The 14,861-nt window shown below is 41.6% G+C and overlaps 2 protein-coding genes across 3 annotated transcripts; one reads left to right on the forward strand and one right to left on the reverse strand.

Moving 5' to 3' along the window:
* Window positions 1-364: 364 nt before the first annotated feature.
* Window positions 365-9,862, reverse strand: LOC118782182 (myelin expression factor 2-like). 2 transcript variants are annotated; one of them, XM_036535476.1, is made up of 18 exons: window positions 9,572-9,862; window positions 8,566-8,774; window positions 7,706-7,758; window positions 6,650-6,657; window positions 6,450-6,543; window positions 6,105-6,296; window positions 5,213-5,366; window positions 5,036-5,085; window positions 4,668-4,728; window positions 4,418-4,510; window positions 4,180-4,221; window positions 3,624-3,698; window positions 2,975-3,043; window positions 2,490-2,585; window positions 2,169-2,231; window positions 1,032-1,210; window positions 821-872; window positions 365-687 (listed from the first exon to the last, which is right to left on the reverse strand). In XM_036535476.1, exons 1-18 carry the CDS (start codon window positions 9,673-9,675, stop codon window positions 524-526), a joined length of 1,758 nt encoding a protein of 585 aa, XP_036391369.1. In that variant the 5' UTR covers window positions 9,676-9,862; the 3' UTR covers window positions 365-523. The 2 variants fall into 2 exon arrangements, with proteins under 2 accessions (XP_036391369.1, XP_036391370.1); XM_036535477.1 differs by lacking the exon at window positions 2,169-2,231.
* Window positions 9,863-14,615: 4,753 nt separating this feature from the next.
* LOC118781552 (cortexin-2-like) lies at window positions 14,616-14,861 on the forward strand. The gene has a single exon (XM_036534507.1). It carries the CDS (start codon window positions 14,616-14,618, stop codon window positions 14,859-14,861), a length of 246 nt encoding a protein of 81 aa, XP_036390400.1.

The raw sequence follows: 14,861 nt of genomic DNA on the forward strand, positions 1-14,861 counted from the left end.
TCGCTGGTATTACTCTTCACTTAAAAACAGGAGTGTCCATTTACTACCAGTTTTCTAACTACTCTAAAAGATAAGTCAGAATAGATGGTAATGTTTAATACTTAATCTACAGTTTTGTAGCAGTGTAAATAGGTCAATTGTACTATGAATTATGAATTAGTCATTTCACCCAAAATTACTGTGTATTCAGAGACAATGGTAAATTCCTGATCACAGAAATGGTGCACGAGGCGTTAACACAAGAAAAAAAAAACACAAGGGCCAAATTTTAAAAAAAAGAAACCGAAAAGCTTATTTTATTGAAATAAAATGGTTTCCACAAAATAAAAGGTTTACAAAAAGGAAAAAAAAAATGTCACTGTATATAAACAAAATCTATAAACATCCAGTAGCAGAGGCTGGTGATTATCATTATCTTATTATCTTTGTGATACGATGGTGGAAACTTTTCAGGGGGGTTAGGGGGAGAGAGCTGTTTTCAAAAGTGAAAGGGAGAGAATGGGCACCATGGGGGCGCTAGGCGCTAGGCGTTTCGGTCGATGCGGACGTCCACCTCCCGCCCATTTATTTTGGTGCCATTCATCAGCCGACAGGCCTGCTCAGCACTCTCAGGGGAGTCAAATCTGACTGACCCGCACCCTTTTGATTTTCCATTCTCCATCTTGATTTCCGCAAATATCACCTGACCTGAAATGATCAAAGAGGCCTTACTGGACTGTGTGTTTTATGTTCAAGCAATCCCACTACATTTGGTGTCCCAGTACAATACAGAAAAATATAACTGCTCAGTTAAAGAAGTTATGTATGCAATTAAGCTTACCGCAGTGACTGAATTTCTCCTTCAATTTCTGCCAAGTGAGGTCAAATGAGAGCTGAAATAAAAGTCAACATGGTATGTAAAAACACAGTGAAATATTCTATTTAAGTGGTAATGCTAATTTGTTGGGTCATGCATGTAAGCTCAAACACTAGTCTTTGAAATCTTTCTTTGAACATTAAAAGGATGTGTAGAGGACAGTTTCCATACGTACATTTCTAACAAAGATCTGGCAACCTCCCTTGGCTCCTGCTCCTCTGTCTGACATTAGCGCCCCCATTGGCCCGAGTCCACCCCCAAAGCCCCCAAATCCACGGTTCATATCCAGTGTTCCACTTATTCGGTCAAACCCAGAGCCCATCCGGTCCATGCCCATGTTTCCCATTCCTCCACCTAAACAAAAGTATATCAGAGAGAGTGAGCATGGGGGGGGGGGTGTCATTTTAATGCCTTCCCCTGTGTGATACCAGGTGGGTGAGCAAATTTTGGAAAACCAGACTGCTGCAGGTTTGAATCATCTTTCAGTTGGAAAAAGCGTAATTACACCTGGATCACCCGGGCAGAATAGAAAAACAGCCAACCCTGCTGGCCCTACAGAACTGTAACAGTGTACCGCAGTCACTTGAGACTAAGGAAATGGAGAGGCATAAAAATACTCAATCATTGAGTGCTGTGGGAGGCCTTTCAAACAGGAACATTTCTGCCAACTCCTTTTCAGCTAGTCAAGACAGGGCAGTGGTGAAAATCCTTCCAATACTTAATGTAATATAAAAAACATTTTACAATTGTTTAATATATCTTTTCAAACATTTTTGAACATTTAATAAATTTAAGTAATTAGCCACTAGTTAAATGAACAAAACATCAGAAATAAGTTACTAAAGGATTCATATATTAAATAAATGTTTTATGGCTCTAAGTTGAAAGTGTGAAGAAAAAAGTCACTTGTGCATTTAACTGAGTCAAAGCTGAATTGACTTCAGGGAAGTTGGATTTAGATTGGATTGAACCACATCTCCATAATGATTGTGTCCAGTTCAATCCCTGGAGGGCCATGCATGAGTGCTGGTTTTTCTTCCGAGTCTGTTCTTACTCACTTTACCAACTGGTTGGAACTCGGTGAGGGACAACCCTCATATCTGCAGTATTCTATACTTTTAACACAGTGTATTTTAGGAAAACTTAAGGTGCAAATGCTTACACAGATGCACGTGAATAAGACCAATTAAGACAGGGCTATTGGTTGGAGTGCATGTCCACTTGACACAGCCCACCCAGGAGCTGAGTCAGACCCCCTTCACCAAGATGCAGGCTGATGTTCAGCGATGGTAAGAAAGTGATGAACATGTACCTAATCTGGTTCCTTTGAGGCCCATGCCAGCATTACTCATTCCTCCAAATCCTCCCATAGCTCCTGATGGAGAGAAGGCACTCGCAGTCAGCCCACATGCACAGTCTACGCAAGCACTTGGCTGGGATTTGGAGACAGGCTCACAGTGTGTTTACAAGCACATATTTATAAAAAAAAAAAAAAAAAAAAAAAAAAAAAACAGTTCATGCATTTTTTCTTTAAGTCCTACTTCTGAAATGAATGCATCTGGCTCATTTTTGGCTTAATGGATGACGTGCGCAATGACAATGCTCATGCAGATGCATGTTAGGGTGCCCTTACCCATCCCTCCAAACGAGTCCCCAAAGCCCCGGTTTATGGGCATGTCATTTCTGCCAAAGTCGCGGTCTATTCCACCCATTCCAGCACGATACATGTCTGAAAAACATTCCACACCAGACACGTCCATGCATCTCTTTTCTCCCCATTTCATTCATTTTCATTGCACACCAAATGTTATTTACTACATTTATTAGTTAAAAAAAAAAAAAAAACAGTGTAGCGAAGGGCAAGAGCAGTCACGCCAACCGGCCTCGAACCCGGGTCTACGAGTTTGATTTCAAATATGCATTTCAGATTGGAGACACCAATCTGCAATCTGGTCTGCATGCTTGCATCAAATTCATTCAGCAACTCATTCAGTTGCTAATTTCCAGTAACAGCAGTTTCTTAAAATGGGTTGTACCCGGTCGGGAACCAATGTGCCAGGTCAGTGCAGGCTCTGCACATCCCAGCAGGGGACAGAGTGTCTCAAGGTGATGCCTTACCTCCCATGTTGCCACCCATTGCCATTCCACCCAGACCACCACCAGGGTTCCCTCTGAAATCATCCATCCCTGTGAGGATCAAAGCTTGAAGTCAATAGCCCTGCCGCCCTCTAATGAATTCATCTTAGCTGGTGGGGGAGAAGCCAGTGAGCTAGTAACAGAGAAGGGTAAACAACTGATGTTAGCTGGCTGTTCCTGATTGCTCTCCATGATCGTGACAATTTGCAGACCAATCACCCATTAGCAGATCAGTCACGTTCCTACTTCAGGGCATATGATGTTATGACAGTACTTTTGGGTTCTTCAAAATTAAACCATTTTAAGCAGAACTGATTAACAGATTAACATCAGTGTTTTACTGAAAGTCTAATAATTATGTGAGTAACTACACATGATTGATTCACACATTTTTAGGCTCAAAGCTTCACTCTCTGAGACTGATGAAAATTCTGCTTGCTCAATGACTTGTGGAGAATGAGGTGTCATGAAGACCAAAAACGTCTGGGGATAACCAATGTCATTTGTGAATCTGATTTTAACCAGTTATATACATTTAAGTGTGACACTGTCTTTTGATTAGTTCAAATAAGTGATTCTAGCATTTGATGCGTTCAGACGGTGCAAAGAAGCACCACCTCCTTCCCCTTACCTCCCATCCTGCCCACGGGTGCCATGTCTCTTCCTCCAAAGCCACCCATGCCACTGAACCCACCACCTCCCATTCCTGAGGGACAGAGTGGCAGAGGAAGAGGCAGGATGAAAGGTTTCATCTCATGACAGAGTCACATATTAGGCCAGACCAACTGCCTGCTGCTTTAGCAAAAAGAATGCCATGAAACGAAAGGCTTACAGGATGCCAAATGTAAGGCTACAGAGACAAGAGAGAACACACACACCTATGTAATTACTAACTTACCTCTGCGTTAGGCCTTGGAGCACCAGAGACACTCCTGGGTTTTATTCCATCTGAGCTCTGTCACAATTTGACTGGTTATTATGCTAAATTAACACAGGTGATTCAGCCAGGAGGGTGCCATGGTGAGTACTTCCAGCACACGGTCACCTGCATTAATATGGCAGAGTAATCAACATAACTGTAAATAAGAACTTGTGGGAGGATAAACAGAAAATGTCTCTGGCACTCCAGGGCCTGGAGTGGCTAAGAGGGATGGGGAAAAACAAAAGGATCATTGCACAGGACTAACCTCGCATTCGGCCCATCCCACCAAATCCTGGTCCATCCATCCCTGCAAACAGAGAGGAAAATGTTTATAGGTGATAGCATTACGTACTATTCAGAAAACCATCTGATGGCATACTCTCCCTAACCAGCCACAGTGAATGACTGCAAACAGGGAGTGATTCCAGCACCTCCACTGGGCTAGGCACATGACTGGCCCTGACTACCAGGGAAAAGTACAACAAATCATCCTCTCCACCAACCTCCAGAGCCCATGCCTCTGCCCCCACTCAGCCGGTTCGCATTGATTGGCTGCCCTCCCGGCCCCAGGCCCATGCCCACACCACCAAGACCCCCTGCCAAGAGACCATAAAATCATTATTAGAGCTTTATGGAATCCTTGCATTTCACTGCATCAAACAGCGTTTGAGTTTGTTGGTGTCAGTGCAGAGCCCCTAACAAATATTTCAAGGGGCAGCTGAACAGCCTGGACAGAAAACACATGAAGCTTACTTGGCAACTGGGGCACCTTCTCAGCTGGGCGGAAATCATCCAGGGGTATGGACTTGTCATCCTAAAGGAAAATGGGCACGTTAGAAAACAGTAGCAGATGTGGCTCCACAGTGGTGGATCCCCTCATTACTGCCTCTTTGCCACCTAGTGGCAATATTAAGGTGCTGATCAGGAGATGAGCAGTCAGTCAAAAAGCATTCTGATTAGGCTGACTTTTTCCAGGCACAGATTCAAACACTGTACATACAAAATAGCATTATGAATTTTCAATGGAAGATGCACAGTGTAAGGGTATCTGCAAACACCTATAAACCGAAAACATGGCAAAAATGTAAACAAGCATATAGGTATGCAATTAGAAACCTTACCATCTTTACATGCATGGGTCTGTCAAACAGCATCTGACCATTGAACATCGCTTAGAGTAAGAGTTAAGGAAGAGGAGGAAATGCACAGCACAACACAGCACAAGTAGTTTGGTTAAAGATTACTCCATTTATCTAATTCGGTCGCAGATCTCAGATTGACAAAAGTGTAAAGGATACAGATGGCCTGCACGGCCTCCAGGCCCTGCTCAAATGTGACTGTCCCCATCCCACGGCTCTTTCCATCTTTGTCCTCCTTAATGTCAGCCCTCTTGACTGTCCCTGCCATGCAGAAGACTTCCTTCAGCTTCTTCCAGCCCACTTTGAAATCAAGCTGTGAGGAGCAAAATGACACAAGTCATTCAACAGCAATAAAAATAAAAATGTAAGAAAAGGATGAGAAATCTCATATGTTCTTCATCAAAACTGATGGTCATCCCATTTTCACCCATATTTATGGAAAAGCCAGCTCTACTTCTTTAGGTTCACTGTAACAACACACCAATGGAAATGCAATATACATCTACATGCAAACGCAACTGTTTTTCTCACTGTAAATCCCACTGTGCAATGCAGTGAAGTGGGCGCTCATTGGAGGATAGGTGCTACTTCACCAACGCCATCCAAGCAACTAACAGGAGCACAACTACTCATAGGGTACCTAGAATGGTGTGACGAGATGACCCTGGCCGACCTACCCACCCCCATCCCTAGAACACAGCCAATTAATTCTGCAACTGTGGGCTCCAAGTCACTGAAAGCAGATGACATAGCCAGCTGCACTCAAACCAAAAACCTTGCTCACTTAGCCATTCAGGAGCTCCTCATTGCACTCTTAATAAAAAAACACTTTGGCATTTGCTGTCATCAGGATGAAACTAATGTTGGGGTGTTTTTTATAAGAACAAATCCATACAAAAGAATGACCCATAAAAGTGATTTGCCCCATCTCCAGTTTTGACAAAAACATCAGTCCATTCTCTTTATAAATAAGCACATAAATACCAACCACTGTTGAACAATAAAACAAGAAATGCAAAACTGGGTGAGAGGGAGAGGGGGGGTGTCTCACATTGGCCACAAACACAGTGGAGCCCAGCCTTCCAGCCTGCAGGGAGCTGATAACCTCTGGAGGGATGTTGGGATTGTTGGCAATGGATGGAGGCAGGTTCACTCCGCCTGGGCCACCATCCTGGCCACGCCCTCCTGGGTACAACCCACCTGCACGCTGCAGGATCCTCCGTGCATGCTCGCCATCGGGGTCCTGGAACACAAGCAGATCCATACAAATGTGCTCAGCACTTCCCTTTCAAAAAAAGCCCCAATTCCTAATTTCCCAAAGGTGTTCTGTATTTCATCATCATCACAAAATGGATGACTAAATGGACACAATCTGGCCTATCGTCCCGCCCCTTACCTCCTTAATGTTAAGCGGCCTGCCGTTCAGATCATGCTTGCTCATGACTTCCATTGCTTTCTTTACAAATTCTTCATCTTTGAATTCTACAACACTGAACCAAATATACACTTGTTAAAACAGGCATTATAATTAGCATCTTGTGACATTTTGAGAGACGTTTTAAAAAATACCACAAAAATATACCAGTGTGTACATACCCACAACCCTTGAGGACCATCACGCAGTGATCAAGAGGATGTGTACATCAGTGAGACAAAAGAAAAGTACCAAGTCTTAGTAAATGACAACCTTCAGAATACACAGATCATTGCAGCTGTCCTGTCCAATTGACACTGAAAGGTACACAACTATCCATGTTGGATGTGTGTGATTTTTGTCGTAAAACACTCTGAGATCATAAAAAATGTTATATTGGCTAGGTATTTTGCCATGGCAATTCAATGATGGCTGAAGGGATCTGAATGTTCACATCCATACTGGAAATAACAGACTACTTCAAACAAGATCTCCTGGTACATTTGTTGATGAACAAACAGGTGGTAGAGTTCATTCACTTTGATTTGACGTTAAGTGATTTTCACTTGTTTAAGCACAGTAATATGCACTTTCAGAATGGGAAACAAATGCATGCTGAAAATAAACAGATTTTGATGTTCATGTTAAGATTATAAAAATGGAGTGACAGTTGTCAATAAAAATGCAGCTGTTTTGTGATGTAGGATCTTCATTTACAGGGTGTATACAAAACTGGAAAGATGCTTTCATTTGCATTTCTAAAACTTCTGAGGTTCTAGATTGGGGAGAGAAATGGATAGTTTTCCAAAGAAGAGTGAACTGTGCAATTCACCATCTACTTCAAATCTAAAGGTAAGATTTTTGAAATGGTCAATGTCAATATGTTGAGCTTATCCAGACAAAAGCACACAGTCCATTCATTTCCTTAGAAAAACGGAAGTGCCAAACAGATCCACCAATTCAAAAACTACAATAAAAACAAAATTTGCTTCAAGAGAATTACATTCTTTTATAATTAGTTCACCACAATCACATTAATATCAACAAACCATCCCTCTGTCAATAAGCATGTCACAATCTACAACCAACAGAAAACAGGCTCTAACCACAAAACCTCCTCAGGTTTAACCAACAGTACATGAACAGCCTCAGTTTGGTTACCTGGTAGAACACTTGGTAAAATGAAACTGCAGAGGATATTTTAAGACCTCTAGCAGCAAGATGACCACAGCACTTACCCTTGACTTTCCTTCCGCATCCTTAAAGAGCTCCACGTATGTAACCTCACCAACTACGAGACATACAAAGGGGGAAAATACCAAAAAAAACAAGGAATTTAAAAGACCAGTCTTCTCCCCACCATTCCCCTTGGCACAAAGCGCTAAAGGGAAAAACCCATTATTCGTGAAGTCCCCATAGCCAACATTCCAACCTGCCAAATCCATGCCATTCAGTTCACTGAGAAATCCATCAACAAAGACAACACTGCTATATACAGGGAGCCTAAGACATGGAAGAGCTTCAATATAAGAGAAACATCATTGGAAACAAGTTACCAAAACCATATGGCTTAACTGTTTTAAGGTGACCATCCACCACTGACAATTTCAAGGAACATTGAGCTAAAGCTACATTCCAATGAATTCAGAAGCAGTGCACAACGAGGCAAAATTCTCATTTTCAGGAAGCTCATACACGTCACCTTACAACAGATACAACAAAAACAAGTCAGCAGTAAATTCATACTGAGAAGGTACATTTTGGAGCTGGCAATACTGGAAACAACCCCCTAGAGTAACTTGACTTCACACATCTTTGACAAAAGTGGGTGTACACATACTGCTGTCAAGAATTCCTACCATGAGGTGAGAAAGCACCAAAGAGTTGCCATCTTAAATGAGGTCATCCAATACGATTCCACTGCTGGCTACAGTACACAGCCCCTAAATGTGTCACGGTATCTGGGAGGGGTACCCCACCTTCCAGAGAGTCTGATGCCTTTTTTGTCATCATCACGTGTCACGGCTATTAAGTGACGGAAAACGGGGTGCCCCGTCTGGACTGGAAGACTGGATTTCTTCCACCCTGAACCTTTTACCTTTCTCTCTCATGAGGTCTTTGATGGCCTGCCACTTCATGTCGTACGGGATATTACTGATGAACACTCGGTTTCGGTGGGTGCCCTTCTTGTCGCCAGCAAGCTTGTCTTTGGAGTAGGGGTAAAATCGGTTCGCTCTCCTGTTACCACCCGACGCCTTCTCCTTCAGCTCCGACTTTTCTTTAGGGACTTCATCTGACTCGCTGGGCCTGAGAAGAGATAGAGTGTCTTTTTAGCGAGTGGTTCCTGAAGGCGATACAGATATACACAATTTAATTATGAAGCGTTTCTGACGTCAACTGCACGGTACCCAACGTTAACAATACGCGAACACGAAAAAAAATTAAAATACGCGAAGACGGCCCATGCAGGGCCGAGCAAATTAGCAAACTTGCCATACTCTTTGAAGGAGCCTGGTAGCCGGCTAACTAACTACATTGGCAGTAGAGCAGCTAGATACCTACAAAGAGTTGGATGCAAATAGGTTAGAAAGGTAAATTTCCACTGAGAATTTGTGTTCAGCGACCTAGCTAACGTTAGGATTCAGAAAGCTAGTCAGGAGGGTAAATAACTGTAGCATTTGATCGTTAGACTCAACAGGGAGCTTTTTGCGTTATCCAATTGGCTAACCAAGCTCTATAACGTGGCTACGCTAGCTAAATATGAATCATTAGTCTACCTACGCTGTTAACGTTAGCTGGAGTAGCTCGCTCTATTGTTTCAGGTACGACAACGTTTTAAACCGTTCACTTAGCTAGTCAACTAAATGCAGCCCATCAAACAAGCTAGCAACAGCTAACAACAACAAACCAAGAACCAGCTTGCTATACAAACTGAATATTCTGTGATAAATCTACGACACAATAAAGACGCTGATTTGCAAACTACAACTATTCTGTAAAGCCTTTGTGGTCGGCGTTTGCTTTACTAACGCTGGCTAGGACTGGCCAGTCCAGTCTCCATTTTAACGGACTAAGGATAAACTCGAAAAAATACAGGAAGCTACATTTTCTCGCCGTTTGTGTTTTCCTGCAGCGGTTCATTTTCTGCCTCATATGTCGTGGGGGTCTCCTCTTGTTTATCTTCTGATTCAGGAATAATATCAGCCATTCTTTGATTCTTTTGAATGAAACGCAGTAAGCCTCTGCTCCTAACTGCGCAGTTTAAATCGGCAGCCCTTCGACAATTCCTATCGCGAGAATTACAAGGACTGACGGATGTTGGGTCATTTGTGGATAGAGACTTCCTAAATCTGAGAATTTGTTATAGCAAAATGCATTTAATGTACAGATTTGCAAGCAAAACGTTGTAAATGGATGCACGTGTATGGATTCTAACACAATTACGAAAGCTATCATCATGTCTGTCCAAACCGATATGGATCGCATCCAATCCCGTCTATCACAGCGTGCTTATCTAGAGCGTCTATTTTTATGGAGTCGTCGTAAACCCGATGAATGCCTTGATTGGCAGCCAGGTACATGATGAAATGATTGATTAAAATGATTGTAGTAATGACAGTTTAAAGCTGTATATAAAATCATATAAATTGTCATTCCTAGATCCAGATCCAGTCAGAGGATATACTATTTAACTAATTAAACTTAAATTTATATTTTTAATAAATCCTATATGGGTAGTAACGTAAATGTGATTCGCCTATACTACGTACTACTTTCAATCACTATTATTTCATTATATCATTATTTCGTTGTTTTTTTAATTCCATGAAAAACTATTTTAAGAGGATCTAAACTACAGAAAATGTAGTTGGATATTTTCTTTAGCAACATCTATAAACACATGACATCAGATTAGTTATTTTATATGAAGCACTTGGGGTGACTCCTTCATTTAAGCATTCATGTAAGATACAGGTGCATATCATATGCTTTATTACAAATGGTCAAGGTTCTCAGATGACAAACTGAACACTATCAAAGAACACTTTTATGTGCTTAACTTGTTGATAGGGAAATAACACAATGTGAGACGTCTTATGCCATTATGAAGCAGTTACAAAACAAAGAGTGTCTGAGGCACAGTGACAAATGAATTTTTGATAAAAATAAATCAGGTCAGGTCTCTGGAACCTCTCATCAAAGTCTTTATCCTAAACTGTTGTCTTTTAAATGCAGTTTACTACATCTATGAAATTACTCTTAGGGAAGTTTTTGCACTCTGCATCACTAATAAAAGTGATTTATGTCTCCATCATCTGTACAGCAATTATGAGGAAGTCTCTCCAAATATATGATGGTTCATTACCAAACAGCTATGCCAGTTCAGACCAGAAATATTTGTGAACTTGTGACATAGTATCAGTGTTGATAACACAGTGGTGCAAGAGCCAGCTGTTGTCAACCCCTCTATACCAACGTCCAACATGCTGCAATATAAAGAGCAACATAACTCGTGCAATGTTAGAATGTGCAACATTATAAGAACATGAGAAAATTAATGATGCGAATGGGCCATTCATCATTTCCCCTGCAGTCTGGAGTGTGTCTAGCACTCTGTCTAGCCTGATCTTGAATGCTGTGTCTAACTTGGTCTTGAAAAGGCATGGACAGTATATTACTCAGCAAACACCATGAAATAAAACATTCCGAAGCAGGCAGATAAATGGATGCCACACAAAAAGAACAGTACTCGGAGACATAGAGTAATAATAATGATGTCTTAACAGTGGCCCTCACAACAGGGGTCTTGCAGCATGGACCTTTCCAAATGTAATTCCTCTCTGAGTCAATAGCTATCACTTAAAGTGCTCCTTAATGGCTCCCTGGGAAGGAGTCCAGAAAAACATTCCTTAATTCCTCATGAAACACATTCTGGGGGAGTGGCCACAAAGGGAGATTGAAGTAGATGCCACTGTTCAATGGCAAATAAAACTGAGGCAGGTCTGAGGAGCTCTGATCCCATTGCCTCTGGTGCAGTGTTTCTGAATCCTACTCCTGGAGCCCTCCTGTCCTACATATCTTCTATCTATCCTTACTCCAAACACACCTGATTGAAATTAGTGATTAAATCAGGTGTGCTCAGCTAGTCAAAAGTGCCACTGATGAGTTCAGTCAGGTAGGTAGAACAGGGAAAGATGGAAAACGTGCAGAGCAGGGGGGCCCAGGAGCAGGATTGAGAATCAGTGCTCTGGTGTAATTGTTCAGGAATTGGTCTTGTAACCATTAGGTCACAGGTTTGATTCCTTAGTGGGGCAATGCTGCTATAGTCTTGAGCTATGCACTTCACCTGCACCAGTCAGTATCCATGTGTATAAATGAATAATATGTAAAAATATAAGCAATTTATCTACCCCTAGATACCAACGTCTGTTAGGCAAATAAGTAATAACAGTCATGTACACTGGCAAACTAACCTCTGCTATAATGGGAAACAATAATAATAATCATAAATTACATCATAAATTTCACAGATAGGTGTAACACAAAGTGCTTTACAGATGTAAAAAAAATTGTTTGCAGGAAAGCACAAATTAAAGACAAATAAATGATATGATACCCCCTTCCTTCCACAAAACAGATTTAGTTATTTGTTCTGTCCCCCCAAATCTTCAGTTTAAGGACTGCTGTACATTTCCCAACACAAAATGTAGAGATGAAGTAAGGATAATCTGAATAAAAAATCTGTGTCCACAGTAAGATAGTCTATCAAATAAATGCATGCTGTGAACTTGATTCAGTATATCTTCATTTCCTATCCCTTTTCATTTTTATATGTGGAACATTAAATGCCAATAACCATTTGGATGGGGGAATGTGACAATACATTTTTGGTGATCAATCTATCAGTCAATTCTAGATTATTGAAAGTCATTTGTTTATTGTGCAGAGTGTAAAGGTATAACTTTAGGTAATAAATGTAATCTGTTTCAAAATAGTAATCTGTAGTTGTTTCATTACCTTTGTTAATAATCCATTCTCTTATCTTCTCTGCCTTCACTCTTTAGAAAATCAAGACTTAGTTTAGATTACAGTGGTGTCCTTTGTACAACAACCACATATTTTTATAATGGGTCATTTGCCAATGGAATGAAACGCCAACAAGCCAAATATATCAATCTGTCTGCTTGAAGGTGATCAGATCACAAAAGCTGTAAATCAAAGTAGCAAATCCCCTTTCACAATTATTAACATTATATAAGAATGATAAAATATGAATACATGTTTCTGTACAAGCATGGACAAGAATTTCCTTTCTACTTTTTTTTCTCCAGCTGGAAACTAATTAATGCCAAAGGTGCCGATATTTACTGTAAGGTATTTATGCTGGGTACAGAGATCTTAAGTAAAATTTCTACATTTTCTGCAACCTGTATTTTGTTTAAGATTGACTGAATAAATGGCTGGGTCGACAGTATCTTCATTGCACAGACATACTCACCCTTGTGTGCCCAAACTAATTGACTATAAGATCAGGACCGGAGGGCGCACTCAGTTGCAAGAAAATGAAAAGAAAGAAGCCAAATCTGTTGACACACTGAGAAAGTGGTATCGTAAATGATCAAATAAGAAGGCTTCTTACTTCAAGCTGCTGCCCTGCCTCCGTCTGCCGTGTACGATTGTTGTCGGTGCCTGTAAACAGAACGGCCGGTTGAGACAAACAAGTGGCATTCGTGCGGGGCTCGCGTGCTTTTGGAGGAAAGGACATGACAGGAGGCTGAATGATAACTAGAGAGAGGCAAACGGTAGAAGCCGAGCATCTTTGGTAGGATACGATTCTGACCCCGAGGTTGCTACGACCAGTCAGCAGCACGCTTGTCAGAGAATAGTTTCATTTTAAAATCTCCCTATTTTGGAAAGAAATCACAGAATCTGAGACCGTGGAAATCAAAATACCAACATAAAAGGACTGGTGACCCAGTCTTGTGAACCTAATAAACGAGACTATGGGGGATCAATACAGAGCCGTCAACGCTCGAGTAGGACTGCAAGCAACAGGTGTATGAAAACGAGGCAAAAATGAAGGTGAGCTGTCCGCTATTCTGCCTCGCGCAACCAGACCCAGTCATCCATAAACACAGCATTTGTCTCCCTCAGTTGGCATCTGTTTACCATCTCAGACAGAGCTGACCGTAGACAAGGCTTGCCCTTCCTGTCCGGAGGTTTATTGTGAAAATAAACAAATCCCACCAACATATTCTCAGCATTTCTTTTGTTGTCATACGGGTTTGCTGTTGATATTCCACTGCGTGTCGCCGAAAAAACCTCATGGGAAAATATGCTGCCAGACTGCTCTTGTTAAGCAACAGGTAAGATACTTCTTTTTCATTTTCTCATACTTACAAGGTATAGTGGCACTGAACTGTAGTACTTGTTTCACAATTGTTTTGATGGATAATGTTTGTTATTTGGGTTATACAGAGAAAATAACAGCAAACAAGCACGAGATAGAGCTAACTTGTACTGCAAATGGTCAGACTGCGCAAAATAGTCGGTTCTATTTGCATTATTGGTTGGTATGGATTTCATGTTTGTCTAGCAGTATCCATCTGTAGTGTGCTGCCATTACAGATTTCTGTGGAATAAAAAAATCCCATTAAATTTTAAAATTTCACTTCGCTGTCATGCCCACTGTGTTCAGGTCCTCAGACTGTGAGCCAGAGCAGAGATTTTTTTATGTTGCTGATAATTCATTCGAAACAGATTTGCATGTGTAAACTTAAAATGAAGGACTGGCTAAAAAAACCCAACCCTTATTCTTGTCTTGGCCTTCTGTTACAGGAAGTTTTTCATGAGGTTAGAGTGAGAGTTTGTGAACATCCAGTTGGGTTAACCTATCTCGTTTTGTGTTATGAGTGACTCCCTAATCTGAGCCAGTCATGGTATTTTGCTGTGCAGAGCATAGTATTTTGTTCGGTTCATATAAGTCAATGATTGACAGTAGGTAGTCCCACCCATCACAAGGCCGGTAAAAACATACCTCTCCCTCTTGTTATCAGTGGTGCATCCCTTTCGTTTATGTTTCCTCTTTCAGGTCATCTGAAGCCCTGACATCACTCCCAGAAGGGATGATGAAGGCCATCGTCCAATATGTGTAGCATTCACTTCAACCACTCCCTCGCTGCTATGAACAGTAACGAAATCCTGGCTCACTCCCTGACCCTGGAGCAAAAGACTGCATTTGCGTTTGTGGGCATGCTGCTGGTGTTCCTGGGCCTCCTCATCATACGATGCTTCAGGATCCTCCTGGACCCTTACAGCAGCATGCCCTCCTCCACCTGGGCAGACGGGGTGGAGGGGCTGGAGAAAGGTACCTTTGAGTATGCCCTTACCTAA

Source organism: Megalops cyprinoides, chromosome 8 (genome assembly GCF_013368585.1).
Source record: "Megalops cyprinoides isolate fMegCyp1 chromosome 8, fMegCyp1.pri, whole genome shotgun sequence".
In the NCBI taxonomy this organism is placed as follows: domain Eukaryota; kingdom Metazoa; phylum Chordata; class Actinopteri; order Elopiformes; family Megalopidae; genus Megalops; species Megalops cyprinoides.